This window comes from Rhinolophus sinicus, chromosome 15 (genome assembly GCF_057876585.1).
Source record: "Rhinolophus sinicus isolate RSI-liver-muscle chromosome 15, RSI-T2T, whole genome shotgun sequence".
In the NCBI taxonomy this organism is placed as follows: Eukaryota; Metazoa; Chordata; class Mammalia; order Chiroptera; family Rhinolophidae; genus Rhinolophus; species Rhinolophus sinicus.
Window position 1 is genome coordinate 46,807,244 of NC_142515.1, and position 27,203 is coordinate 46,834,446.

At 35.9% G+C, this 27,203-nt stretch overlaps 1 protein-coding gene across 1 annotated transcript in view; it reads right to left on the reverse strand.

Moving 5' to 3' along the window:
• The window catches only part of DNA2 (DNA replication helicase/nuclease 2), a 37,410-nt gene extending 10,663 nt beyond the window's left edge, over window positions 1-26,747 (reverse strand). Inside the window, exons 1-10 of the mRNA XM_088792045.1 lie at window positions 26,578-26,747; window positions 24,967-25,149; window positions 23,762-23,945; window positions 21,972-22,117; window positions 17,318-17,449; window positions 11,199-11,418; window positions 6,792-6,909; window positions 5,715-5,880; window positions 4,123-4,317; window positions 2,319-2,549 (exon numbers count right to left, since the gene is read on the reverse strand). Coding sequence (XP_088648171.1) covers window positions 2,319-2,549; window positions 4,123-4,317; window positions 5,715-5,880; window positions 6,792-6,909; window positions 11,199-11,418; window positions 17,318-17,449; window positions 21,972-22,117; window positions 23,762-23,945; window positions 24,967-25,149; window positions 26,578-26,669 — 1,667 coding nt within the window. The 5' untranslated portion in view covers window positions 26,670-26,747. The remainder of the gene's footprint in view (window positions 1-2,318; window positions 2,550-4,122; window positions 4,318-5,714; window positions 5,881-6,791; window positions 6,910-11,198; window positions 11,419-17,317; window positions 17,450-21,971; window positions 22,118-23,761; window positions 23,946-24,966; window positions 25,150-26,577) is intronic.
• Between the last annotated feature and the right edge of the window lie 456 nt (window positions 26,748-27,203).

Below are 27,203 nucleotides of genomic sequence, written 5' to 3' on the forward strand. Positions count from 1 at the left end.
AGGCAGCAAGATCTTTCCAAAGGTTAAAACCTGGGTTATGAAAGCTCAATATATTCGAAACTGAACAACTCTTAGTCCGTGCAGGACCTGATCCTCCTTCTCTGGTCCTGACCTCAGTTAACAGTACTTGCATCTACATGCTGCCTTCATCCTTCCCTCTCCCTCACCCTCTTTCCAACCTGCATATCCAATTAGCATCTAAATGCCAGCCAATTTTACTGTCTACATACTTCTCTCTGTCAAACTTACCCTGCCCTCAATCACCTCTAGCCTGGGCCACTACAACAGTTTCCTGGTTTCTCTGCTTTCAGTTTTGCCTCCATTAACTCTACTCTCCACAGAGCAAGTCTGATTATTATCATTTCCTGCTTATAATTCTTCAATACATTTGAATAAAGTCAAAACTTCTTCACATGGTATATAAGACCTACTATAACCTGATCTCTCCAATCACTCCCTTCTTTATCTTTTACATTCCGGAAACAATTACCTGCACTTTCCTGCATACTCCACTTCATACTATATCACACTATCACGCATTTATGTACCATTTCCCTCTGTCTGGTACACTCGTCTAACATTGTTGCACCAGACTAACTTATTAATCCACAGGACGAAAATTAAGAATGACCTCTTTCGAAAAGCCTTCCCTAAGCCTCCTAAAATTGGGTTAAAAGCCTCTCCTTGGTGTTACCATCAATTCAAACATTTGTCATATTAGACTGAAAATATGTTTACATATTTGTCTACCCACAAGGATTTGCAACACACCTCATACATGACAGTCACTAAATAAATACTGCAAGGGACTGAGAGATTCCTAATAGACAACACAAACAGTGTGGCTCATACTCCCATATCATGAAACATAAACTAGGGTTGGTTACGGCTTAACTAGGATTACTGATTGGTAGTGAACAAGCCTGGACATTTCCACTGCAGTTACCCAGAAGTCACTGCATCCCAGTTGCTGATTTCCATCCATTGAAAAATAACGATACATGTCTGCACTTAAATGCAAGGCAGGCTGGGAATACAGGAAGAGGGGAATACGGATATTGGTGAATGTGGATTTTGGTCTCTAGCACAAAATTTCATATCAACTATTCTACTATTTACTTACAATTTTTCTTTAAATCAACCCACTTTGTTTTAACTGAGATAAATATACTTTATAGTGCAACTATAAATGGAAAAAAATATTTTCTTTTAAAAAAAGGAGAACAAAATGTTGAGTACCCAGAGTACCAAGGAGAAATAGCTTTATAGTTAACACACATCTATCCTGTCTGCGTACATGTGGTTGTGAGAATTAGATAAGACTATGTCCACAGCACTATGGAATGTGATGTACTAAAAAGTTTAGCAGTTTGGAAGGTCTTCAAAATGTTAAATACAAAATTAGTACCTGATCCAGCAACCCCACTGAGATATCGACCAAGGCAAATAAAAATGTTTACATAAATACTTGTAGGTGAGTATTTATAGCAAATACTAGCCGTAACATCCCAAAACTGGAAACAACTCAAATATCCATCAGCTCGTGAATGGATTAACAAAATGTGGTCTAGCCACATAGGACAATGTTACTTAGCCATAAAAAGAAGTGAGGGAATGATAAACGCTGAAACGTGGATGAACCTCATAAACATTATGCTAAATAAAAGAAGCCAGACAAAAATAAAAGTCACATATTATATGGTTCTATTTATATGAAATATCAAGCATAGATATTTAAATCCATAGGGACAGAAAGATTGGTTGTTGTCAGGTGTTGAGGTAGGGAGTGAGCACTTAATGGGTATGTTTCCTTTTAGGATGATGAAAGTGTCTTAGAATTAAATAGAGGTGATGGTTGCATAATACTGTGAATATACTAAATACCACTGAACTGTGTGTTTTAAAATGGTTAATGGTCACTTTATGTTATGTGAATTTTACCTTGATTTTTTTAAAAGAAACAAAGTACTGATACATACCACATGAAAATGAACCTCAAAAACAGTAAGCTAGGTAAAAAAAAGCCAGTCACAAAAAAATCACATACTGTGATCCCATTTATATAAAACATTCAGAACAGGTAAATCTATAGAGACAGAAAGGAAACTGGTGGTTGTCTAGGGCAGGGGGAGTGACTGCTAAAGGGTACAGGACTTCTTTTTGGGGTGAGGAAAACATTCTAAAATTGATTTTAGTGATGGTTGTATACTCTGTGAATATACTAAATACCACTGAATTTGTACACTTTAGATGGATGAACTGTATGGAATGTGATTTACATCAATTACGTGCCCCCCCCAAAAGGAGTATTTAATTACCTATCTAATAAGCAGGTTACCGTTGTCATGTTAATCTCCTTCACATAGCCCCTAGACAAAGCAAGTAGTGTTCTCTCTTCTCCACTTAAAATAATTCTGTCACCTGCCATTAGATTTGTGATAGGCATGGCACCATTTTTATGCTGGAAAATATGTAAATATTGTCCATCACAAACTGTCTTTACATGTTCTGTTCTAATCAGGTTTCCAATGCAGTTGCCACTCTGCTCCCTATGAAAGAGAAAGAGAGAGAAATCTTCCATTCACATCACATACATAAATATTATATTTGCAGTTTTCCACAATTTATCTGTTCATCTGATCCCTGGAAACTCTAATGCTAATTTTGAGTCTCATTTTCACATTTTCCACAATCCACACTATAGTTTTAGAAATGCTAAGGAAACACTTTATTAGCTTTAAAATAATCTCTCACCAATAGACCTCTAGATACGTGCAAAGGAGCACCTCCCTTGTTGCCCCCACAGGTTGGGATCTCTGAACAATGTGTGTGTCAACATTTTGATGCTTGAAGGGCATCCCCATCTCCTGGGCATAACATAACATTACAGAACATACTGTAATAACCTGTTCCTGAACCTGATGTGAAGAAAATAGTAACCTACGAGTATTTCTTCAGTGTTTACACGAGGATTTATAATTATTGTTATTAAAATAATGGCAAGCAAAATGATATTTCCATGCTTCTAAGAAGTAAGTATTAAACATTTACAATCTCTCAAGCACTACTATTAAGACACTATACAACATCAGAAGCTTGTTGATATGTACATTTAACATATTCACTGTACTATAGTAATCTATCAATAACTATTTAAACTTTCTCCACTGTAATGTTTCCTGTGTTAAGTCTAGTATTAAGAAAATAAGAATCCAGATATTTCTAGTCACATTATTACCAATATTCATTCTGGAAAGAAATAAGTGGATGAAAAGCAACTAAATATTACATAAAGAAAAACACCATGCTAAGATATACAACATTGCAACTTTATAAATAACTTGTAAAAAAGTGGATCTCACAAAATATAAGATTGATGAACTTTAGAAAATTTGAATCTGCATCAAATATATTATTTAAATTAATGTAAATACATTTATTTATTTTTTTTTTAAAGAAAGGCATAGCTCACAGTGGCCCATGTGGATATTGAACCAGCAGCTTTGGTGTTATCAACACCATGCTCTGACCAACTGAGCTAACCGGGCACCCCAATATATTTAATTTTTTAAAAAAACATTAATTATTATATGTCACATTAGGCATGCTTCTTGAAAGGAGTGTGTCAACCTTTTTTCCTCAGATGCCTATGAGAGAATGATAACATATTTCCTCTACATATTGTGTAAAAATAAATGGAAACTAAAAAAAGTTACTGAAAATATAACATTTTTTTAAATAAAATCTTTTGGGGTGATACTGTAAACTTTTAAATACTAATATTTAGTTACAGAAGTAAAACTTCATTAATTTACACTCTACTAATATGCTAAAATTCACCTTATACTGTACGCAAGTTTATACTCTTTTCACTGATAAAAAAGGATTTACTAATAATTTTTTAAATAAAATTTCTTGAGGCATATTTATCCTACTGAAAATAGCTAACAATGGTGCTCTACTTAGAAACAATTCATTGATAGCCATCTGGAGTTAGCACAAATATACAGAATTGAATATCTTTAATATGCTACATAACCTATGTTTGTTATGAATGCCAAATGATATCCCATCAACTAATCCAAATTATTGAAATTTTACTGTATTAAATGGACCACTTACATTTCTGAAGAAGGCATTAAGCATATATTTTGGTGATTCTTTTTATTATCCTTAGATTGTGACTCCAGGGTTAACATTAGACACCAAAGGCTGAAATACTCTAAGTGTGTAAGCTTTAGATGCTGGGTTCCTTCTTTTATTTGGGGCAGCATGCCAATCGGGACTGAATCGTCATCCATCTTTTGTTCAACTGCTCTGAAAATAAAGCTCCACGTCAGAGATGTGTATAAAACATTTCACTGGCTGGTTATGAAATGAGGTATTTCGAAAATAAGTACATATATATGATGATGATCATAACTTAAAACTATAGCCCCTAATTTTCTTGAAAAGTCATTCTAACATTTCACAAATCAAGTGCTCTTTACAAAACAAAATGCATATGTAACTCATTCCTGCATTATTTTGCCTTCAATGACTATCCCCCTAACAACTAAAGTTTGGTATAGTCTTCTTTCCTATAAGCAGCTATTTTGGGTTTTCGTACAACCACATTTCTCAAAATCACAATGTTTGTACATCTAGCTCTGTGCCATAAGAAAGTCAACATACAAACAAGGAGAATCATGTGGAGTATCAATTTCACTTAATACTAATTTTTACATTTTCATATAGAAACAAATATGTCATAGGAGCGCCTACAAAACATTGAAAATATAAGATTTCAAAGAAAATGTACTATAGGCCCAGACTTCCCATGGTTAACTGTCCTCTGCCATTAAGAGAGCCTTTGATACAAGTTTTTAAAGTCCTTTAAGTGAATTTTCAGGCTGAATTAGAATTTTGGTTCTGATTTGATCTTGTTTCCTACTCTGTATTTACATCTAACTACTTTTTTTTGGGGGGGAGGAGGGCAGGATATTGGGGAACAATGTGTTTTTCCAGGACCCATCAGCTGCAAGTCAAGTCGTTGTCTTTCAATCTAGTTGTGGAGGGCGCAGCTCACAGTGGCCCATGTGGGCATCATACCGGCAACCTTGTTGTTCAGAGCTCGTGCTCTAACCAACTGAGCCATCCGGGCACCCCCTACATCTAACTACTTTTTTGTGTCCTTCAAAACTTTCACTGGCCTATGATGGTATAAATACATATGACTGTTCATAAGAAAAGTCCACTGGATCATACCAAACTGCATATCTGGCAGAACCAATTCCGTTTTTAACTACAAAAGGCCTGAAATTACAATAGCAACTAAGAAAAATGGAAGACTTCTTGAAATACCATTTAAGAAAAGTTGTGTTGTATTCAAAATGCCTATACTATTTACTATTTATATCGTTCCTAACCAGAGTCTGTAAGTCCTAAAATTATTTCATTTCTCCAGAAACTATGTGCAGCAAGATTAAAAAATCCACTTTTCGAAAAAGTTTAAAAAGCATTCTAGTATTCCCCAAGGAAATTCGCCAAGGCTTGTTATAAAATATGAACTGTGCTTTTGCTTTTTCCTAATCCCTTCATTTTAGAAATACTACACACAGAGAAAAATAACTAAAATGAAATTGTCAATGCCAGAGCAGTCAACAATGTTAAACCATTTTGAGTTGAGTGTATACTTAACTAGAATTAACATTTCTGGAAGACAGCATGTTTACCTGCTATAAAGAGCACAGTTGCCCACTTGTGAACAATATTTACAGGTTTGCTTTTCCTCAATTATTTGTGGCAAAGGAGCAAGCTTTGTCTTCTCATTTCCAGTGGCAGATTTGCTAATGCGGTGAAACAAAGAGAATGCCATCTGGTTTCTTAGCCTTAATAATTCTATGGGGGGGAAAAAAGGGTGAATGTTTTTTAAGAATTAAGTTTATGATATACATTTTCCATTGCATAAGTAAAACTTTCAGATTTAAAAACAAAAAAGTAAAGGACAATATTCATATTCCCTACTACACTATAATAGTCACTGTTAACATTTTGGTATATTTCCTTCCATTTTCCTTCACTTAATAAGTTCTTTCAACAACCATGTATCTCATAACTAGTAAATATTGTACAGTTGGTGTTTTATCAGCTGAGAATAATGCTAAGGATAAATATAGCTATCTAGAGTACAGGACAGGAAGTTTAAAACAAAGTTTTGTATAATAAAATGTTTAAAGGTTAATAATGTTTTCAAATCTATGGTATATTGTTAAAATTCTTTTTTAAAAATACCACAACTACAAATTAGAGCCTGTATTAGGCTTAAAGTGCAGTGAGCTACTGTCAGGTATAAATACAGGCATAACTCATTTTATTGTGCTTTGCTTTATTGCACTTCACAGACAGTGCATTTTTTACAAATTGAAGGTAAGACTCTCCACTAACAAAAAGATTATGACTTGCTGAAGGCTCACATGATGTCTAGCATTTTTTAGCAATAAAGTATTTTTAAATTAAATGAGTTTTTTTTAGATAAATGCTATTGCATACTTATAAACTATAGTATCATGTAAACATAACCTTTATATGCATTAAGAAACCAAAAAATTTGTGTGACTCGCTTTATTGCGATATTTGCTTTATTGTGGTGGTTTGGAACTGAACCTGCAGTACCTCCGAGGTCTGCCTCTACATATCAAAAGTTGAAGGAATGTGCCAAAAAGTATGTGCCAAAAGTTGAAGGAAAAAAACAAACAAATACACAAAATAACAAAACCCAGAGAAGTAAAATTGAAAAACAACAGCTCGACCTCTTTTGTCCAGATGTTTGGCAGGCACAGGGTACATGTGGCCAGTCTTGAGGTACAGGAGCAGCCCAGCTTCTGGATCAGCTCTTCTCTCTTGACTTAGCAGTGTGTACAGAACAAGCTGTGAAAATATCGCCCATTTTGTCAAATAAAACTTTAACTTTCTATCCTTCCATACATGTTTTGCAATCAACACATACTGTAATTTTAAAATCAAAAGGTCAACTAAGCTATTTCCATTTTGAAAATAACATGAGCAGAATTAGTAAAGCTAACACAATAAATTCAATGTCAAATATTTAATTTCCACAAAACATAGTTTATGCTTCTCAGTTTCACAGACAAAAAAGAAAGATTTCAAATTTTTCGTAGAAAGGAAATATTTGGGTTTCCAGTAAATTAACAAGGGAAATTAAACTGTTTTACATTTTTTTAAATGTTTGTTTTACATTTTGAAGTTTAGACACTATTTTTCCTGTTTAAAATAAGGGAACTAAACACTACAACGCATATTTTTGTCATAATTACTGTGACAACTAAATGAGACTAACTCAGAGTTTAATGTTTTTTCCAGGGCATGAAGCATCATTAACTACACTAGATTTATGTGCTCCTCAGAGAAAACATCTAAGACAGTTAGAAATAGATCCTGTAGTTCCTGAAAACACCTTAGCAGCAAGAGTAAGTCATTTAGCATATACAACCTAACAAGTTAATTTGTTTTCCAAGCGATCTCCAAGATTAAAATATTAAATGATTTAAGAACACCTAGTCTTTAGGTCATAAAATTACAAAACAACAAGATCAGTAATTATAATTAATATGCCTAAGAATGTCAAATTATAATTATATTCTAGTTTCCTAAGCTATATTTAAAATATAATGATTACTCTATAGAAGGCAAAAAGTATTATTTCCAGCATAAATATTATATCTACAAACTTATCAAGTTCACAAGGCAGGTTTACAAAAACAAAAATAAATTAAATCTCACTGATTTTTTTCTTTTGCTCCTACCAAAAATAGTGGTGCTTGTGCAATTAGCAAGTAATACAAATACAGAAGAAACTTCCAACATATAAATTTTGTAAAGAGAATACAATCCCAGATACCTCAAAGATCAAGGACATTTATAGAAATACTTAAGGTAACCTCAAATATCTACAAAGTAGAATGTGGAAAATTTCAGTCTTAGGAAATAACCCCACCAAAGTTTGGTATTTTAGCTTGATATATTAAATTCATCTATAAACACAAGATTCTTATGAAGGGCTGTTGCTTCAATTTGAGCCTATGAAACATGTTTTGGGAGGTCTTCTTACAAGCACCCTACTTGTGTTCCCTGATACAGCATAAATATTAAATAAAACTTTTTAAAATTAAAGTGAACTCATAAACGACAGGGTAGCAACTTGGGGCTGTGGACCAAACAAGTCATCCAAAATTAATGGTTCTTCCGTGTGAAGTATTTCCCTCAATGGGAACTGAGGCAGAAGGAAAGCTACATAGGACTCTGCTTCTGGGACTTATGAGAAGAGGAAAATATCTGAAGTGAAATTCACGGAATATGGGACAAAAAGAACTTGGGTTCAAATTTTACAGTATTATTGTAATTCAATTATATCACAAATTACATAGGTTTTCGTGAGCGGGTTTAGGATTCACAGTTCCATATATTTTTCCTTCAGAAAATGTATTTCAAATGATAAATCACTCACTTACAAATGAACGTTTGGAATATAATCCATTAATAAAATAAAGATTTTCCTTAATTGAAGTCATTTATAACATGAGCTTTTCTGTAATATCAAAGTGAAAAAGTCAAATCTTCTAAGAGAAGAAATCTGTCTTTCTTCATCTCCAATATCTATATAACTCAATGAATTACCATAATTATTTTTCAATGTCTCCTTGTTTCTTGCACAATGAGTACGCAACAAACTCCACTATTTCTGTTTGACCCTTGCTCTAATCAATTTCTTCTTTTTTTAATACATGAAATACTATTTTATTCTTAAAAGTTCTTCTTGCAGCTTCTCTTCTTACAAAGATAAAAGTTCCAACTGAACAAAATTAAATACAGTAACATTCTTTGCCTTAAAGGCACTACAAATTTAGAGCAGCAACCTTCGAAGAAGAAAGGTCTTTTAATCTAGACCACTTTGGATTTCAACATGCAAAGTGCTTTTATATTTCTCTTCCTTTTAGCATTCAAAAGTGATTTCAATCAAACTTTTCCTTTAAAAAAAACAAGTAAAACATTTTCAGTCTCATGTACACAGAACACATTTTTTCAAATCTTTGACTTTAAAAATAGCTTTTCTTGGGCCGGCCCCGTGGCTCAGGCAGTTATAGCTCCATGCTCCTAACTCTGAAGGCTGCTGGTTCTATTCCTACATGGGCCAGTGGGCTCTCAACCACAAGGGTGCTGTTCAACTACTCGAGTCCCACAAGGGATGGTGGGCTCTGCCCCCTGCAACTAAGATTGAACACGGCACCTTGAGCTGGGCTGCCTCCCGGATGGCTCAGTTGGTTGGAGAGCGGGCTCTCAACCACAAGGTTGCCAGTTCAATTCCTCAACTCCCGCAAGGGATGGTGGGCAACACCCCCTGCAACTAAGATTGAACACGTCACCTTGAGCTGAGCTGCCACTGAGCTCCCGGATGGCTCAGTTGGTTGGAATGCATCCTCTCAACCACAAGGTTGCCAGTTCAACTCCCACAAGGGATGGTGGGCAGCGCCCCCTGCAACTGGACCTGGAGCTGAGCTGCGACCTCCACAACTAAGACTGAAAGGATAACAACTTGAGGATGAACGGCACCCTCCACAACTAAGATTGCAAGGACAACAACTTGACTTGGAAAAAAAGGCCTGGAAGTACACACTGTTCCCCAATAAAGTCCTGTTCCCCTTCCCCAATAAAATCTTAAAAAAAAAAAAAAATAGCTTTTCTTCTATCTTGACATGATTTTCCTTCCTTGGGAGAGCTTTAATCTAACCAAGACTTTAGTTCATGATTTCAGCCATTTCTATATTTCCAAAGTGAAAAGTTCAAGCCTTCTAATAGGGGAAACCTACTTTTTCCTCTATCTCCAATATCTATAAAACCTAATAATAGTTGAAACAACGTTACCTTATTTTTTATTCCCAAATGTAAAAGCTTTCATGAGAACTTTCGGTGTTTGGTACACAATTAAGAATGGCAAGAAAGATTTAATAAGAGAAAGTATCTTTACAGACAAAGTATGGTGGTTATCAGAGGGGAATAGGGTTGTCGGAGGACAAATAGGGTAAAGGGGTCAAATATATGGTGAGAGAAGGAAACTAAACTTTGGATGGTGAGCAAACAGTGCAATATACAGATGATGTATTATAGAATTCAACACTTGAAACTTACATAATATTATTAACCAACGTTACCCAATAAATTTAATTTTTTTAAAAACAGAAAGTCTCTTTAATCCCTTATTATGTAATTCAGTATTTTGAATCCAAATCTTATTTTATATAAAATCTGCTGAAATAAGTGAAATTCCAAGGGCAAAAGGAAACTTAAGTTATATTGCAAATGTTATACTGTTATTCCCTTAATTCATATAATACCATAAAAATACAATATTACTCCATTTTAGTTTTATTTTTGCCTATTTAAAAGTGCCTAGAACATACTGCAAACTGCCAATGTAGAGTTGGGCAGAGGGAAGGGAAATAATTAGAAAACAAAATAGAACTTTATGTAAATTACTTTAAGTAACTATAATTAATATAAATTTCAGATAATTTGAAGGACAACAAAAGATTGTTATGTTTACCAAAAAGAAGAAAAGATGATTAAAAAAACTTGAATTTAACATAATGGTAAGACACAGTTCTATATTTCACTTTACATAAAAATCAATATAATCACATTAACGGTAGGGAATAAAAGAATGAATTTACACTGATGTGTCCTATGTAGACGTTACATGAAAACCATAGCTCCATGGTAAATTAAGTTTAGGGAACATTGGTTTAAACATAGCTAAAACAAAACGTATTACTACTTTAAGATTTCTCAGAATCTTTAATAGGCTAATGTGCATCGTTAAATCTACAAATATACTAGGTTTCCCCAACTTACATGACCAAGGATTTCTTTTTTTAGGAGCATCTGTATAAACTGGTAGTTTAGCAACATAAACTTGGCAACAGTGGCTTACAAGTTCAGCTGTTATAGTTCTTTGCTGGAGAAAACTTTCTGCAGTAGCCATGTAAACATTTGTAAAAACAATTTGAGTACTATGGATGTATCACAAATTGAAAAGTACTATATGAAATTCAAATAAACATTACCTGAATTGAACCAAAGTATATAAAGCAGACTACATTTTTAAATCTATTAAACATTCAATTTTCTTATAATATTTATACCTGGCTACGGTGTTCAATAGAATTTGATTCTTTGCCAGTTTTAAGTTCCAAAGGCATCACTCTGTATTTCGTTTTACATCCTCGATGTATTTTCACACCAACTGTAACATCTATTTTGCCTTTCAATCCAAACCTAGGGGACCAAATGCTTTCTTCAACATCCAGTGATTTTATGACTTCAATATTACATGTTGCATTATTGTCACTACCATCACTTGGCCTAAAAAAGAAAATACAAAAAAACGTAATTAGAATTCTCATCTGTTACCATTGATTTTCTATTGCATACAAAGAATGTGGGGATGGGAGAGTGTATGTATCCTCACAGCAGTGATTCTCAAAGTGTGGTTCCTGGACGATCAGCATTGGCATCACCTGGGAAAATGCAATAAATGCAAATTCTCAGGCCCTACTCCAGACCTGCTCAATCAGAAACTCTATGGGTGAGGCTCAGCAAATTAATAAACTCTCCAAGTGATCCTGATGCACTGTCCTATAGGCTCTAACTCATGTAATTTGTATTTTCTCAGATGATAATAATATTTATCATCTCCCCCCTTCAGTTCATTCCAAGCACAATCTTCCTGATTCAGGCCTTTATTTCCTCAGTCCTAGATTATTGCAAAATTCTCACTATTTGGACTGCTGGAGCCACAATACCAAAGTATATATTCCGATATAGTTATTACACAGATTGATATATAATGGTTTGCATGTGGTTGCACCCTAGGTAGGAAGGGATGTGTTTCTTCGTGTCACACTATATGAAATTGGGTAAAAATGAGCTTTCTCCATTATCTATGCAGTATGGGGCCTGATCATCCAACACTTCATCCCTACACTCTTCTGTGACAATCCTGGGAGGAGCTCATGTGCTCCTCATCACTTCCTTTACTTAATCATTAAACGAATCCATCTCTGCCACTACCAACTAAGTACTCAACATTGTTTTTTATATTATAAAAGAGGTTGTGCTTTTAATAACTGTTAAATAAACCATGAGCATAGGAAGGAGGAAAACAAGGAATGAAGCAATTAGAAGAGATGAAAATAACTTTGAAAGCCACTTATACTTCAGTTATCTAAGAATTACTCATTTTCAGAGCAGTAAGTTATTATGCAGGATAAAAGTCAGATAAGAGCTTCTATTTATTAATGCTATTTTAGACTCAAAGCCATATAAAATACTAAATCTAATAGAAATCTTATGTGAAAAAGATAAACTTTCTAGTAATAAAACACTTTGTAGAAGATCAAGATTTTTAAAGTATAAGAATTCTAGCTGTTAGAATACATAATTTAGTTAATTATGTATGTGATTTTCATGTTATTTAGATCAGCAGCTATTTCTTAACAAATGAAGATATTTTCTAAGAAAAAGAATGCTATCTTAGTAATTTTTTTAAAAAAACTGTATCAAGATGCTTCAAATATAATCTCCAGGAATAAAACTTCAGCAATCTTTGAAGATGACAACAGAGGAATTCAGAGAAGCCACAACTTATTGGAAATTTCTTAAATATTAATGTTTTCTTTCACCAAATGTTATCTGATTAAGACATGTATTGAAATATGCTTATGTGAAATAAAGCAAACTTTATTATTTATTAAATGTCACATGTATACTTAATAGAAGATAGATAATAAAACTTTAAAGGTTGCTCCTAAAAGTCATTCCCTAGGTGATTTTAGACCTAGATCTGTGGAACAAATGACAGTATTTCAATTCAACTACTATAATTTTAATCAACACAATGCTGTAAAACTCCTTTGAGAACCATCTGATGGAGAATATAGTGTCACGAAAATTTAACAAATACATTTACTATACATGGGTGGGTGAGAAATGTTGTCTCTTTAAAAGGCTTTTAAAAGTCTCATTCTGTGCTTTACAGTCTAGAGTTATTTTTTTTAAAGATCAGCTGTAAACTGCTGGGAAAATGATGCAGGCTAAAATCCAAAGGAGCTCCTCCTTCACAGACACACACATCTAAGAGTCCATTGTAAATAACAACTAAATGTCTTATACCGAGATACAGACAGAACACTGGGCTGGAAATTAAAAGATTACTTATTCTAGACTCAGCTCCACCATTGGTTTTTCATATAAAACCTAGACAAGTCACACCACTCACTGGACCTCAATTTCCCTATTTGAAATCTAGAACTTAAGTCTGAAAATTTCCTTTCAGGTCAAAGATGACCTTGGCTTCCATGATACACTTCTTCCAAGCTACCAAATCCCTTGCTGGTCCATCCCAAGTCTCCTTCGATGGAGTCTACACTCTCCCTGTCCTTTCAACTGTTATCTCTCAGGGTTCCAGGCCTCTTCTGTTCCTGACGTGTTCTCTCTCAACAGTCTCCACCACTTCTATGTTTTCAACTACCACCATTACACTGACTTCTTGGAGGGCTTTAGTCTCCCTGTAGCACCAATACCTAGTACAACCCTGGGCACAGACACAGCATGTAATACATGTTTGCTGAACAGGTAAGTCCATGAGTCTATGAGAAAACGGCAGCTTATCACTGCAAAAACAGTGAGTAAATAATTGCCAAAATAAAAAAAATGCATACAAAATGCTAAAACAATTGATAAACAGTAAAAGAAAAGTTACTATATAAAACAACCATAAAAATGAATATCCACCACAAGTTAAAATCTCAAGCAAATTTAAATGACTTCAAAAGAAATAATAAGGAAGGAAGGAAAGAAAGGGTGGGAGGATAAATAAGAATAAAGAAATAATTAGGAACAATGGAAAACAAAATTAAGTTTATAATTATTACAGAAAATCAGTAGAGACTAAAATGACAGAAACAAAGCAAAAAACCAGGAAAAGAATGACTACTTAATAAACATATCAGTTTATCACAATGAAGACTAACACACCAAAATCCACCTCCACACCATTATGTGGTCAAAATAAATAACAAAAAATGAAGCATTTATAAATTTATAAAAAACACTACAAGAAAAATTAAACAACCTATTTACTTCCAGCTTTTTTTTTTTTTTTTTTTTTTTTTAAGGTAGGAAGCTGGTGGTAAATTTAAGGCCACTACAGAAATAAAGAAAATAAGAAATAAATTTAATTCTAACAGTAAGATAAGCCTTTTTAAACCATTAAATATTTTAAAAACACATATCAAAATCCTATTGGCAAACTAATTGTAGTGAGGTTACACAAGTCTATGAATACACTGAAAGTCACCAAATTGTACATAATAAAATAAAAATCATTAAAATCCTACTGGCAGATACAGGACATTTAAACATTTCTAGCAACCTTCTAAAATGAGTTTAAAATCCTCAAAGAATTCTAGCAATATGTAAAAGGTTGTAAAAATCCCAAATATCTCAAATATATGGTGATGGAAGGAGAACTGACTCTGGGTGGTGAACACACAATGTGATTTATAGATGAGGTATTACAGAATTGTACACCTGAAATCTATGTAACTTTACTAACAATTGTCACCCCAATAAACTTTAATTAAAAAAAAAATTCCCAAATATCTTTGATGAAGTAGAACCTCCAGTTCTGAGGTTTTCACACAAGGAAATAACTGTCCCCATCAGGTCCACCTTCCTACCTGTGTACTCTCATTCCTTCTCCCCTACTCAAAGACATAGCTCTAAGAATTCCCGCATCTCTTGTAAGTACTAATTTTCTCCTCTCTATGAAAACCTTTTTATCAGCATATAAACATGTTATATCTCCCATCTTCAAAATAGCAGAGCTCTCTTAACCCAACATAAGCCAATAGTAACCATTTCATTTCTATATACTCTTTCATAGAACAACTGCTCAATATAGTTGTCTACACTCCCTGACTCCAAATACTCTTCTACCATTCTCTCTTGACCCCATTCTAATCACATTTTCTCCCCTGGAATTACTGCTAACTTCTCTTTCCCTCACACCTCACATCCCATCCAAAACCTATCACCAGCTCTAACCATTAAGATCTGACCAAAATCCAACTAATTCTCATCACTTCTGCAACTCTCACTCTGGTCTAAGCCACCACCATCTCATGTTTGGATTCTTGCAAGAACCTCCAAATTGGTCTCCCTACCTCTGCCCTTATCCTACCTCATAGTCTCAAAAGAGCAGCCATTTTGATCCTTTTAAAAGTAAATCATATCAATGCAGAAACTGGCACAGAGAGGTTAAGGAACTTGCCTAAAGTTACATAGCTGAAACATGGTAAAAGGATTCATATCCAGGCTCAGTATGTCCTTTGAAGCACAAAGAACATTAGAGAACATATTGGTCGAAAGAACTGACTGTTTCCAAGATTTCTGATTCACCAATTTAAAACAAGTTATTCAGATGACAAAATGTCAAAAAATATTGAGAATAGGTTAAGAAAATTGATAAAATGAAAGTTTTTGTCAATTTAAAGAAAAACAAAATGGGCGGCCGATGGCTCAGTTGGCTGGAGCGCAAGTTCTCAACAACAAGGTTGCGGGTTCAATTCCCGCGTGGAATGGTGACCTGCATCCCCTGCAACTAAAGATTGAAAATGGCAACTGGACTTGGAGCTGAGCTGCTCCCTCCACAACTAGACTGAAGGACAACGACTTGACTTGGAGCTGATAGGTCCTTTAAAAAACACAGTTACCCAATAAAATTTTTTTAAAAAAAAGATATCAGATCAAAAGCCCCTGTGCAAACTCCAATGGTTTCCCATCTAAAAGAGACCAGCCAAAGTCCCAACATGACTTATGAGGACCCTGCAGAACTACTTCTGCTCTCTCCTCCCACCTCACTCTGCTCCAGCCACATGGCAGGTGGATGTCATCCACAGTGCTTGCCTGAAATGCTCTTCCTGGAGAAAGCAGCACAGCTCCCTCCTTCATTTTCTTCAGGCTTCTGCTCAATGTCACCTTAATTAGAGACATCTTCCATTATCATTCTAGGGAAATAATATGTCCCACTGACTCTCCTTCTCCCCCTCTTCACTGTTCTACACTGCATTTATCACAATTGGGCACATTGCTGTTTACTTGTTCACTAACATAGAAACTCCATGAAACCAGTGGCTTTTTTTTCCCCTGCTAATGTTATCCCAGCACCTAGAACATTACTTGGCACATATTAGGCACTCAATAAATATTTGCAATAAACATTTGCTGAATACAATGAAAAAAAAGTATTACCTATACATTTATATCAATGCTACTTTAAGGGAAAAAAGTAATAAAACATTAAATGGCTAAACACAGTATTTAAACATATAGCACTAATCCACGGCAATCAATACATGACACAGACCATATGAAATACATAGTAACACAGAGAAACATATGTGAAATTAGGACCCTCCAAAATATTTAGGAATTGTTTTATTTAAAAAAATACCTACTGAGCTCACTTCGACAGCACATATACTAAAAAAATACCTACAGGGTGGCAGGTTGGCAGTTGGTTAGAGCTCAGTGCTCATAACACCAAGGTCGCCAGTTCCATTCCCACATGGGCCACTGAGAAGCAACGGCTTGATCTTGGAGCTGAGCTGCTGGTGGGCAGCTGGTTGGCTAGGTGGTTACAGCGTGGTGCTCATAACACCAGGGTCGCTGGTTCGAGTCCCACATGAGCCAGTGAGCTGCGCCCTCAACAACTAGACTGAAAACAATGACTTGACTTGGAGCTAATGGGTCCTAGAAAAACACAGTTCCCCATTTAAAAAACAAAAAACCTACATACAAAAATTAGATGACTTTATCATAATAAAAGTAGAATTTTCTATTCTGTTCCCCCGAAAATAAGACCTAGCCGGACAATCAGCTCTAATGCATCTTTTGGAGCAAAACTTAAGATCCGGCATTTGTTGTTATATTATATTACATTAATTATATTATATTATATTAATTTTTGCTCCAAAAGACGCATTAAAGTTGATTGTCTGGCTAGGTCTTATTTTGGAGAAAACATGGTATTCATTAGGTTATTTTTCGTCCTAGAAAGATACTCAGGAGTTTCATTTACAAAATAAGAAAACAAAAAGGCTAGTTGTAACAACTCAACCTTTAAAAGGCTTTAATTCACCATAGAATAGAATCCTGGTCTAAACATAACAATGCCATATAAATAAAATGGGTTTCTTACAAAATCAGCTGCATCTGAGGGAAGTCAGTTGAAGTATATTTATGCATGAAATCTCCAGCCCATTTAGAAAATGAAGGCAGATACTCCTCTACTTCTTGTTTTACTTCATCTTGATTCAAATTTAAGCGGTACCTGACGAAGAGATTAAACATAAAAAAAGTAAATAAGAACAAAAACACCCAAATAAGCAACCCAAGGACCCATGGACTAATTAATGGATAAACAAAATGTGGTCTACACATACAGTGGAATGTTATTCAGTCTTAAAAAGGAAGAGAGCAGAGCCCTATCAGTCCTCCGAAAGAGCTGGTTCAGCAGGGAAAACAAAATCAGCAACCCTAGCTCTGTCAAAGTTGCTTCTCCGGTGCATGATAACAAAGTCAAGTTGATAGAGAAGCTCAAATTCCTCAAGCCAGGGAGCAACTGCTGACACCAAAGTTCTCAAATGATCACACATTCAGTCCAACAGAGTCAAAGGTTATCCTTGGAAATCTAGCAACTTCCAGTGGATAAAAAAGAATGTAGGGAGAATGTGGGGAAACAAGGACTCATGTATTGCCAGCAGAAATGTAAACTGGGACAATGCCTATGCAGAGCAATTTGTCAATATACATCAAAATTTAAATGTACCAGGCTAGATCCTATACTGGAAGGGAAAAATGCTATAAAGGACACTATTGGGCAAAACTGAAATGTGGACAGATCAGACAAAGGTATTCAATCAATATTAGATTTCCTGAAGTTGGTAAGTGTACTGTGGTTACATAGAAGAAAATCCTTATTCTTAGGAAATATACACTTAAGTATAGTTTTTTACCTCAGGGATATGAGCCCTGAGCCTACCTGGCTCTGTGTCAGCAAGGAGTCATGAGCAAAGTCCTTGGCGAACGGCAGGCTGCCACAGCAGGCACTGAGGCCCCACACCCCACTGTCACCACATGCCTGGCACCAACTACCAGAGTGGTCTGGGGAGAAGAGGCCTGAAGGAAGGGTGAGCAAGGTCAGCTCTTCCCACTGCAGTGGGAGCCCCTGAGCCCACAGGGCATCCCAGAATGTCAAGGGCCCTACTTGGACTGCTCTGTGGCTAGTGTGTTCATGGCTTACAGCCCATCATGTATACAATGACGTACACTACTTAATCTTAGAAAAATAATCTATACATGTGCACACACACACACACACACACACACACACACACACAACAGGTAAGTCTGACTAAAGAGTATATGGGTGTTCTTTGTACTACTCTTGCAACTTTTCTCTAAATTTAAAATTATTTCCAAATAAAAACTTTTTAAATGTTTAAATGCATACATCCTCTGGCCCAACAATTCTACCTCTACTTGTATTGAGCCCAGGTATGAAATAAAGGATGCACAAAGGTATTTATTATAGCATTGCTAATAAAAGCAAAGACTGAAATGCCACAGGAATGCTTAAATAAATTATGGCATATCCATACAATGATACATTATGCTTCTAGTAATTAAAAATGAGATAACTCAATAAGTACTGATGGAATGATCACAAAGATTTACTCTTTAAGTGCACAATAATGTGCATGATATGCTACCATTTACATAACAAATAAAATATAAATATATATACAAACACACACAAACATACTCTATCACATATAAATTGAAATCTCTGTGGAAGGACATATAAGAAAACAACAGTGGGGCCGGACCGGTGGCTCAGGTGGTTGGAGCGCTGTGCTCCTAAGGCCACGGTCGCTGGTTCGATTCCCACATGGTCCAATGAGCTGCATTCTCTACAGCTAGGATTGTGAACAATGGTTCTCCCTGGAGCTGGGCTGCCATGAGCAGCCAGAGGTTGGCATGAGCTGCCGTGGGCTGCTGTGTGCTGCCATGAGTAGCCGGTGAACAGCAGCCATTGTGAGCTGCCATAGGCTGCTGTGAGCAGCTGACCAATGACAATCAACCAACTGCCTCAGCCCGGGGGAGCGCAAGGCTCATAATACCACCATGGGCCAGGGAGCTGTGTCCTACACAACTAAACTGAGAAACAACGGTTTGAACCAGAGAAGTGGGGGGGGAAGAAAACAGCAGTGATTGCCTTTGGGGAGAGAAACCGGGTGATGAGGAAGACAAGGGTAGAAAGGACTTACTTTTTACTATATACCCTCTTATACTATTAAAATAACACAGTATTACTAGTACAAATAACACATGGTATACATGAATTTATAAACTATTTAGACATAATTAATTTATTATTATTTTTTAAATCTTGCACAACTGACTAATCTTTTTCCTAAATAACTTTCTCCAGTCATCTGGAACCTTCTTCATTGTCACGAACTCCTTAGGTAGAGTGTCCCAGTGTTTTACTTTTTACAGATCAAGACTCGTTTTAAAGTTTCCAAACCAGTCTATACTGGTTATTTGTCTTCTGCATTTAAATTCTCCCTTTTTAATTTTGCAAAGTCACATTAAAATGACATGTAACAGCCTGGTCTTTCCTAAGATTATCAAGATACTTAAGGTAGGCTCTTCAAGCTAGATTTCTATAGATATAATGACAGGGTAAAGCGTGAACAAATAAAAATTTGTTCTAAGATCTGTAATAGGTAGAAGAGCCTATGAGAGAGAGTAGAAAAGAAGTTTGGAACTGTTATTTTAGGATTGGGGAATTTAAAAAAGTATTCTTTTGAACAGGATTGACATTGTGGACAGGCAAGATTCATGAGAGAATTAGTATTTTTATAATTATGAAATGAAACACACGTTTTCCCTTAACGACTTAGGATATCATGATAAAAAACAATATTATAATCCATTGATACTCAAGGATCTGCTAAAAATGCATTCCCCCAAAATTCTGACCTTCATAGCTCTGTTTTAAAAAGCTTCCTCTTTACTATACTGTTAATGTAGTTATCAGCTCTCATGTTATACGACTATGAAGCTGCCTCTCTCCTGCATCTCGGAAAGGTAAGACTTAGATATTAGTGAAAAGTAACAGATTCTGAGAGCATGGGAGACATTCCATTACATAAAGTACACAAGGGTTTAATACATGAACATCATGAATTCTGAGCCAGGCTGCTCAGAAACCTTGTTTTCTTTCATCCTGATATTCAAGCTAGGTTCTGGACTAATCAGATGACCTGATACCTAAATATCTGTGGTGGTTTAAAATATGTCCACAAATTATTTGACACTCCCTTCAAAAGATGGCACCCAATTCCCCCACCTTAGTGGGAGAGCTGGACTTAATGACTTGCATCTAATGAATAATAAAAAAACGGGGAAAAAAAGAAAAACGGAAGTGACAATGTAGGAATTCAGACACTAGGTTATAAAAGGCACTGTGGCTTCCTGCTTGCTTTCTTTCTTGGACCCTTCAATCTGAAGGAAGCAGCTACCATGGCGTGAGGATACATCATGCAGCCTTTGGAGAGGCCCATGTGGCAAGGAACTAAGACCTCCTGCTAATAGCCAACCGGGGACTGAGACCTCAGCACAAGAGATGTGTGTGAGTCATCTTGGAAGCAGATCGTCCCACCCTGGTCAAGCCTTCAGATGACTGCAGGCCCACAGAAGAGACCCCAAGCCAAAATCAGCCAGCGAAGCCACCTCCTAATTCCAGACCTATAGAAACTATGAGATGTTTTTCACTTTAAGCCACTAAGTGATTTGTTTCAAGGCAATAACACAATACACAATAGATAAGGTACCACTTTCTGATTAGGGTGTGACAAAAAAAATTAAAAATTTAAAGTGCAAAGTAGCAAATACGGTGATAAGTAGAATTCTAAAGCAAAAACTTTATTAAATATATTCATATTCTGAATACCATGCTATGGGGTCGTGAACAATGACAACTCTCTGTGCTTCAGATTCTTCATTTATAACAAGTTGCTACCAGAATATATAACATGTCTAAAAGCACTTAACACAGTGCCTGACATATGGCAGGGTTCTAAAATGTTTTTAGGACAATAGAGTATGTTATTAGTAAATAAGTTGTGTGAAATTTTGGAATATATTTTTTCCCATATAAACGGTGAAAACATAGAATTACATCTGGGACAGTAGATTGATGTCAACTAGTCTGGAAATCGGAATCACCGCTAATAAAAACATTTCTGTGAGAAAAGATGGATTGCAATAGGAGTCAAGAAAGAAATAGCAGAACATGCCAATCCCTCTGTAGGTAGTCAGTCACTCATAAAATGCCAATCATTAGCTATTGTGGGTTTATACACATTACCTCCATTGTCACAAAATGCAAAATAGGTATTATCACCTTCTTCAGAATCTTTAAGTAACTTCTTCAGTTACCAGACTGGCAAAGCTAGAATTGGAAACGAGATCCATCTGACACCCAAACTCATACAATCTTCAGTATGTCACATGTTCTTAAAGGTAAGACAAAAAGTTGTTCAGACTCTCTTAACAGCTAATGAGTCTTGTGCACAGGTAGAGAATATTTAGATATTTTTAGCCAGAGTTCCTGTTGAGCAATTTTAGAAGCTCTTCATAGAACTGCAATGGAGTACTGCAACCCTGGAACCTGCATCATCTAGTATTACACTAATTTATACTGACTAGTCTAATACGTTATAGATTCTAGGAAAGAAGTTATATAATAAAATTCGACCTGTAGTTCTCTCGTAACTACTTACATTTCCTTCAGATGCCTTGTTTCTTGAACTGTCTGAAAAGCAAATTCTTGTAGCTTTTCTGGGGCAAAGCTGTCACTTATTGCTTTCTGAAATACTTCATGGAGAATTGTACCAATCAGCATTTGGCGTGTGGCTGGATCAGAGTTCTACAGAAAAAAAAAAAAAATCATACAAAAATTTTATCTCACAACATATTAACAGACATGAATGTATATATTTATTACCTAACCTATTAAACCACCATAGCCAAAGTGCTCTGCTAAGACAAATGGGAAAACATCAACCAGTGTTTTTTTTTGTGGTGGGTTGAAATCTAAGTGACTTTCACTTGCTTGTCTATTCAGAATGACCTGAATTATTTTACAAATTTTTTTTTAAAATCTGTATATTTCTATTTTGAAAAAAATTAACCAATATGAAAAAATTCATCATATTCTCAAATATTTAATATAGTCATCTCTAATATCACTTTATAATTTAACCAAATAGAAAAGTCAACAAAGGCAAAAGGCACAGCTCATAAACTCATGCAAGTAAAAGACATTATTCAAACATAAAATTTAAACTTACAGCAGAAATTTTGGGCAAGAAAGTTCTCTCCACTCAAAAATAAAAACAGTATTTTTCAATTAACTCTTTTATTAGCTTAGGCCTCTCCCTTGAAGCTATGAAAAAACTAGATAAAGTCCATCAAACCATCCATCAGGAATTTTTTTAAATGTACAAAGGAACTCTGTATTATTTTTGCAAATTCTATGTGAGTCTAAAATTATTTCAAGATAAAGTTTTTAATAGATAAATATCCAGGTCTACTTTATAGTATGTGGTTAAAAGAGAAGTTGATATTCTTCCACAACTGAAGGAAAAAGGTGGATAAAATAAACTATAAGTGACAACTAACCCTATTAAAAAATCTATTTAGATATTTTTCCTCTTTTTGCTCAGCTGTAATTTTGGTTTTCTACATATATAGAGATTAACTGTGTAATTAAAACAATACTCTGGAAGAGGAAACTTTTAACAAATAAAAACCCAGGTTCGTCAACAAATAAATGGCATTGAAGCAAAGGGGGTTGAGTGGAAGGCAGAACTAATACAGATCAAAAGAATCTTAACAAACATATCAACCAAACCTATTACAAAGATCTTGTTTGGTACTTATTCTAACAACCAACTGAATAAAAAGATAATTTTGATAAAAGACATTAGAGATAAACCAAGCATTAGATTAAGAAATTACTGCTAGTGTTACTGTATGTGATAAAAATATTGTATTTATATATATTTTTTAAATCTCAGCTTTCATTTATTTTCAAAATATTATAATGCTTGGGAAAAGCAGAATGGGCACTTGGGGGGGGTTATTATAATCATTTACATATATATTTAAATTTTTCCATAATAATTTTTTTAAAGGAAACTGTCACATTTATTTTGTTTATTGGGAATCACAGGAAGCCAAGTTTGAAAATGTCTAGATGCATTAAATTAAAAAATTTATCACTAAATTACTTTTCATCTCATTAGAATGAATTATTTTATTGGTATTGAACAAGATTCAAAGGATTCAGGAATCTGACTTTGTGTCTCAGCATTGCCACTTACTAGCTATGTGACTTTGGGCAAGTCAACCTCTCTGAGCCTGATTTTCCTCATCTGTAAAATGCAGCCGATTACTGCCATCTACCTCACAGGAAAGGATTGTTGAAAGGATTAAGTAAAATGGAAGTGTAAAAGTGCTCTCTAAACTCTAACACCCTGTAAAAACTTTAGCTGTTAATATTATTTACCCTAAAAATTTCACTCAGGACAGCTCTTCTCATGCATCGAATACTACTGGCTATGCTTGTGCCAGAAATTAGCATGTCTGGATACAGAATCAAATATCCAGAATCTTCATCTATCGTCCAAGTATCAGATTTGCAGTGTCCCTCCAAATGAATGATGTCCCCTGGCTCTACTGGTACAGAGCACCTAAAAATAAAGCAAAGTTAAAGTCTAATACACAGTTTAGGTTCCTACATTTAATCTTAATAAGGAGGCTTCAAAAAGTAAACATTTAATCTAAAGAAATAAGTATCTCTAAATTTCTGCATCTTTTATAAAAATCGAATACCAGGATGCAGGCTTGTGATTCAACTCCTAATCATTCTACCCACTTCTACCTCTGAAACACACCCGAGAATACTCATGGGTTTTCCTTAAATCCCAAAATGGAAAACTGCTTTCTTTAGTATCATCTGCTGAAAAAGCTATCCAATCTTGAATGGTATAATATAAAACTCCAACTATGGATGTTGTTTTAATAATTAATTCTCTCATTCCTAAGATTTACGGCATATCTACAGATTCTGTAAGTCTTAAAGCCAAACCCAATGTAGCAGGAATAAAATCCTACTGATCTAGTTCAAACCATCCAACTTGAAGCCTAGACAAAAAGCCTAGACAAATTTAGACCTCCACCTTCTCTGCAACTCCCCTTCACCCCTCAAACACCACACTTTCCTTGAGTAGAAAAATTGAGGATCAAAGAATGTTCTTATGCTATAATTAATTTTGCTCTTAGTGAGAATATGATTTTTAAGCTGCAATCTTAAAATAGAAAGTACTGCAAAATAGGAAGTAGTCATTTAATAAGTCCTTTTGTACTTGATTTTCAAATGACAATAAAAATCAAGTTTTGGAATAAGGGGTTTGAAATACTGGGGTTAAAGGCAAAGTTTTCATGTAGAATTAATTCAGGTTAAAATCGACTTGCTTTATTAATAACTAAATTATAGTGACATTCACACAAGCCCATATGATGGGTTTTACGATGGTACCCTTAAGAATCTGCCACGAGGTGGCTGGTTAGCTCAGTTGGTTACAGCGTGGTGCTAATAACACCAAGGTTGTCGGTTTCATCCCCGCATTGGCCACTGTGAGCTGCACCCTCCGTAAAAAGAAAAAGAAAAAGAATCTGCCAGATCAGTGCTCAAAGTCACACAAAAATTACCAGTCATTCCGAAGGATGCACAATTCTTTATAGTCTAGCGACTTAGAAGCAGTGATGATTAGGTGCTTTTCATGGTTTCCTTCTTCATTCTGTACAATGTTGACTGCTAATACCAGGTACCGGTTATCCATTCCTCTGCTCAGGACTGTTTTAGAAAAGGAAGCTTCCACCTTCTTCTGAAATCTAAAGCATACATATACAAAACTACTGTAGCACAAGCATGAAATAAGAAGCCATCCAATCTCCTTCATCTACAAACCAACCTTCTAGTTTTTAGGCTTGTTTCTTCTAGAAAGCTTACCACAATGACTGTTAGCTAAAACAGGTAAAAATTAAGAGCAAGGACATAGACAGAATTCCTATCATAAAAACTTACCAGAAGCAACACCATTTAAAACATGCTTATGATATGGATTTTTCCAAATGTGAGCACTACGATTATGAAGATTAAGGAGAAACTGGACAACATTAAGCAACACATTCCTACCACTAGTGGAAATCTTCTCAAAGCACAAATAAAAGGAAATGTTTTGGACACTATGCTGTTTGTAAATAAAAGACATGTTTGTTACAGAAAAGCATAGGGTGGGGTGGTTCGCTGGAAGTCCTACTGTGAGCCACAGAATTATATTAGCCTTTAAATTCGGAACTTATTTAGAAATTATCTAGTCCAATCGATTATTTAATACAGGAAATTCCTCTATAAAATCTCACTGGAGATCAACCTGCCCCTGCATTGTAGAGAAAGCAAGCTTAATATATTAGATCATTCCTACATAAACTCAGGAATTTCTTTCATTATGGGCAAATCAACATCACTCCATTGATCCTCCTGAAAACCGAAAAATTATCTCTTCTAAAAAACATTAAGTTCCTCTTGAGCCTTTCCAGTTTGATTGCAGTAAGACTCCAACTGAGTCCAAAGTCATTATCTCTCTCCAATTATAACACCAAATGCCTTTCATATAACTCTAAAATTATCTTTGTCACCCACCCTAGGTTCTATTATTTTGTAACCTCCTCATCCACCTACCCCACGTAGCTTCAGGCCATGAATTTCCCAAGGTCAGCTGAGACGCCTTAAGGACCTCTCAAAAAGAATTACTGATCAAAACCCAAAACGCAAAGATCAGTCAACAATAATTAGGACCACTGTGTTTGCTATGGAAAACAATTCCACACCACGATTGTGGGTGAAGTTTCCCTGACCATTTAAACTGAGATGAGGGTGCAGCGTTCTCCCTGGAATAAGTTTTCCAACTAAACATCGAGGAAAGCATCTCACAGTTGCAATTTTCTTTTATGAAGACATTGAAGGTGGCGGGACTCTCCTAATTCGGGAAAGATGTGAAACCAAGGGAAAGAATAAAGTGCTGGGCAAGAGAGAGTCTCCAGGCTCTGGTCCGAGTGTGGCCCCAAAGTGGACCCTGCGAAGCAGACCCCAACTCCGGAGGCTCGTGTGGTGCCCCGCGACCTGAACCGGGTCGGGTCACTCTGTCCCCAGTCCCGGTCCGCAGAGGCGTGGGTGAGGCCTCTCCCGCTCCTTTCTTTCAAATCTCCCGCTTTGCTCCCAAGCCCTCCCCAACCCACCCCACCCCCAGCTCCGCTCACTGCTCCGCCGGCGGCTCAGCCTCCTCCCGGAAACTTCTCTCCATCAGCAACTCCAGATCACCCAGCTGCTCCAGATCACCCAGCCGCTCCATCCCGACTGCGGAGACCGCAAACGGTCGCCCGGTAAAATCGGAGCCCGAGGGCAACACTATAAAGGAAAAGGAGGGCGGGCTTGCAAGACGCCGTGCGCATGCGCAAACTCGCCGAGTTCTCAAGTGACCTGCGCGAGACGCCCCTCCCGCAGGGAACTTGTTCCACGTGGAGCTCAGCACCTGGGAAACCCAGGCCCTGAAGGCAGCTTTGCTCCCTTGCCTTCGGTTTTGGAAAACAGGGAGTCTTCATAATCTGACCCAGACTAAATGTTCCTGCCCTGTCTTTAGAGATGCCAACCCATGCCAAATGCATGCTCTCAGTTTGAGCAGAACCTTTTGCAGTTGCCCAAACCCAGGCGTCTCTTTTCAGACTTCGGAATTTTGCATTCTCTGGAAAACAACCTCTCTTCCTCCTTTTCTTTTTTCCTGGAAAACTCACTGAGAAAAGTAGAAGCTGTCAGGAACTTCCTGTCATGCTATGAATAAATCTACAAATATCCACACCTGTCTTATAACCTTTTTCCACCTTTCAAC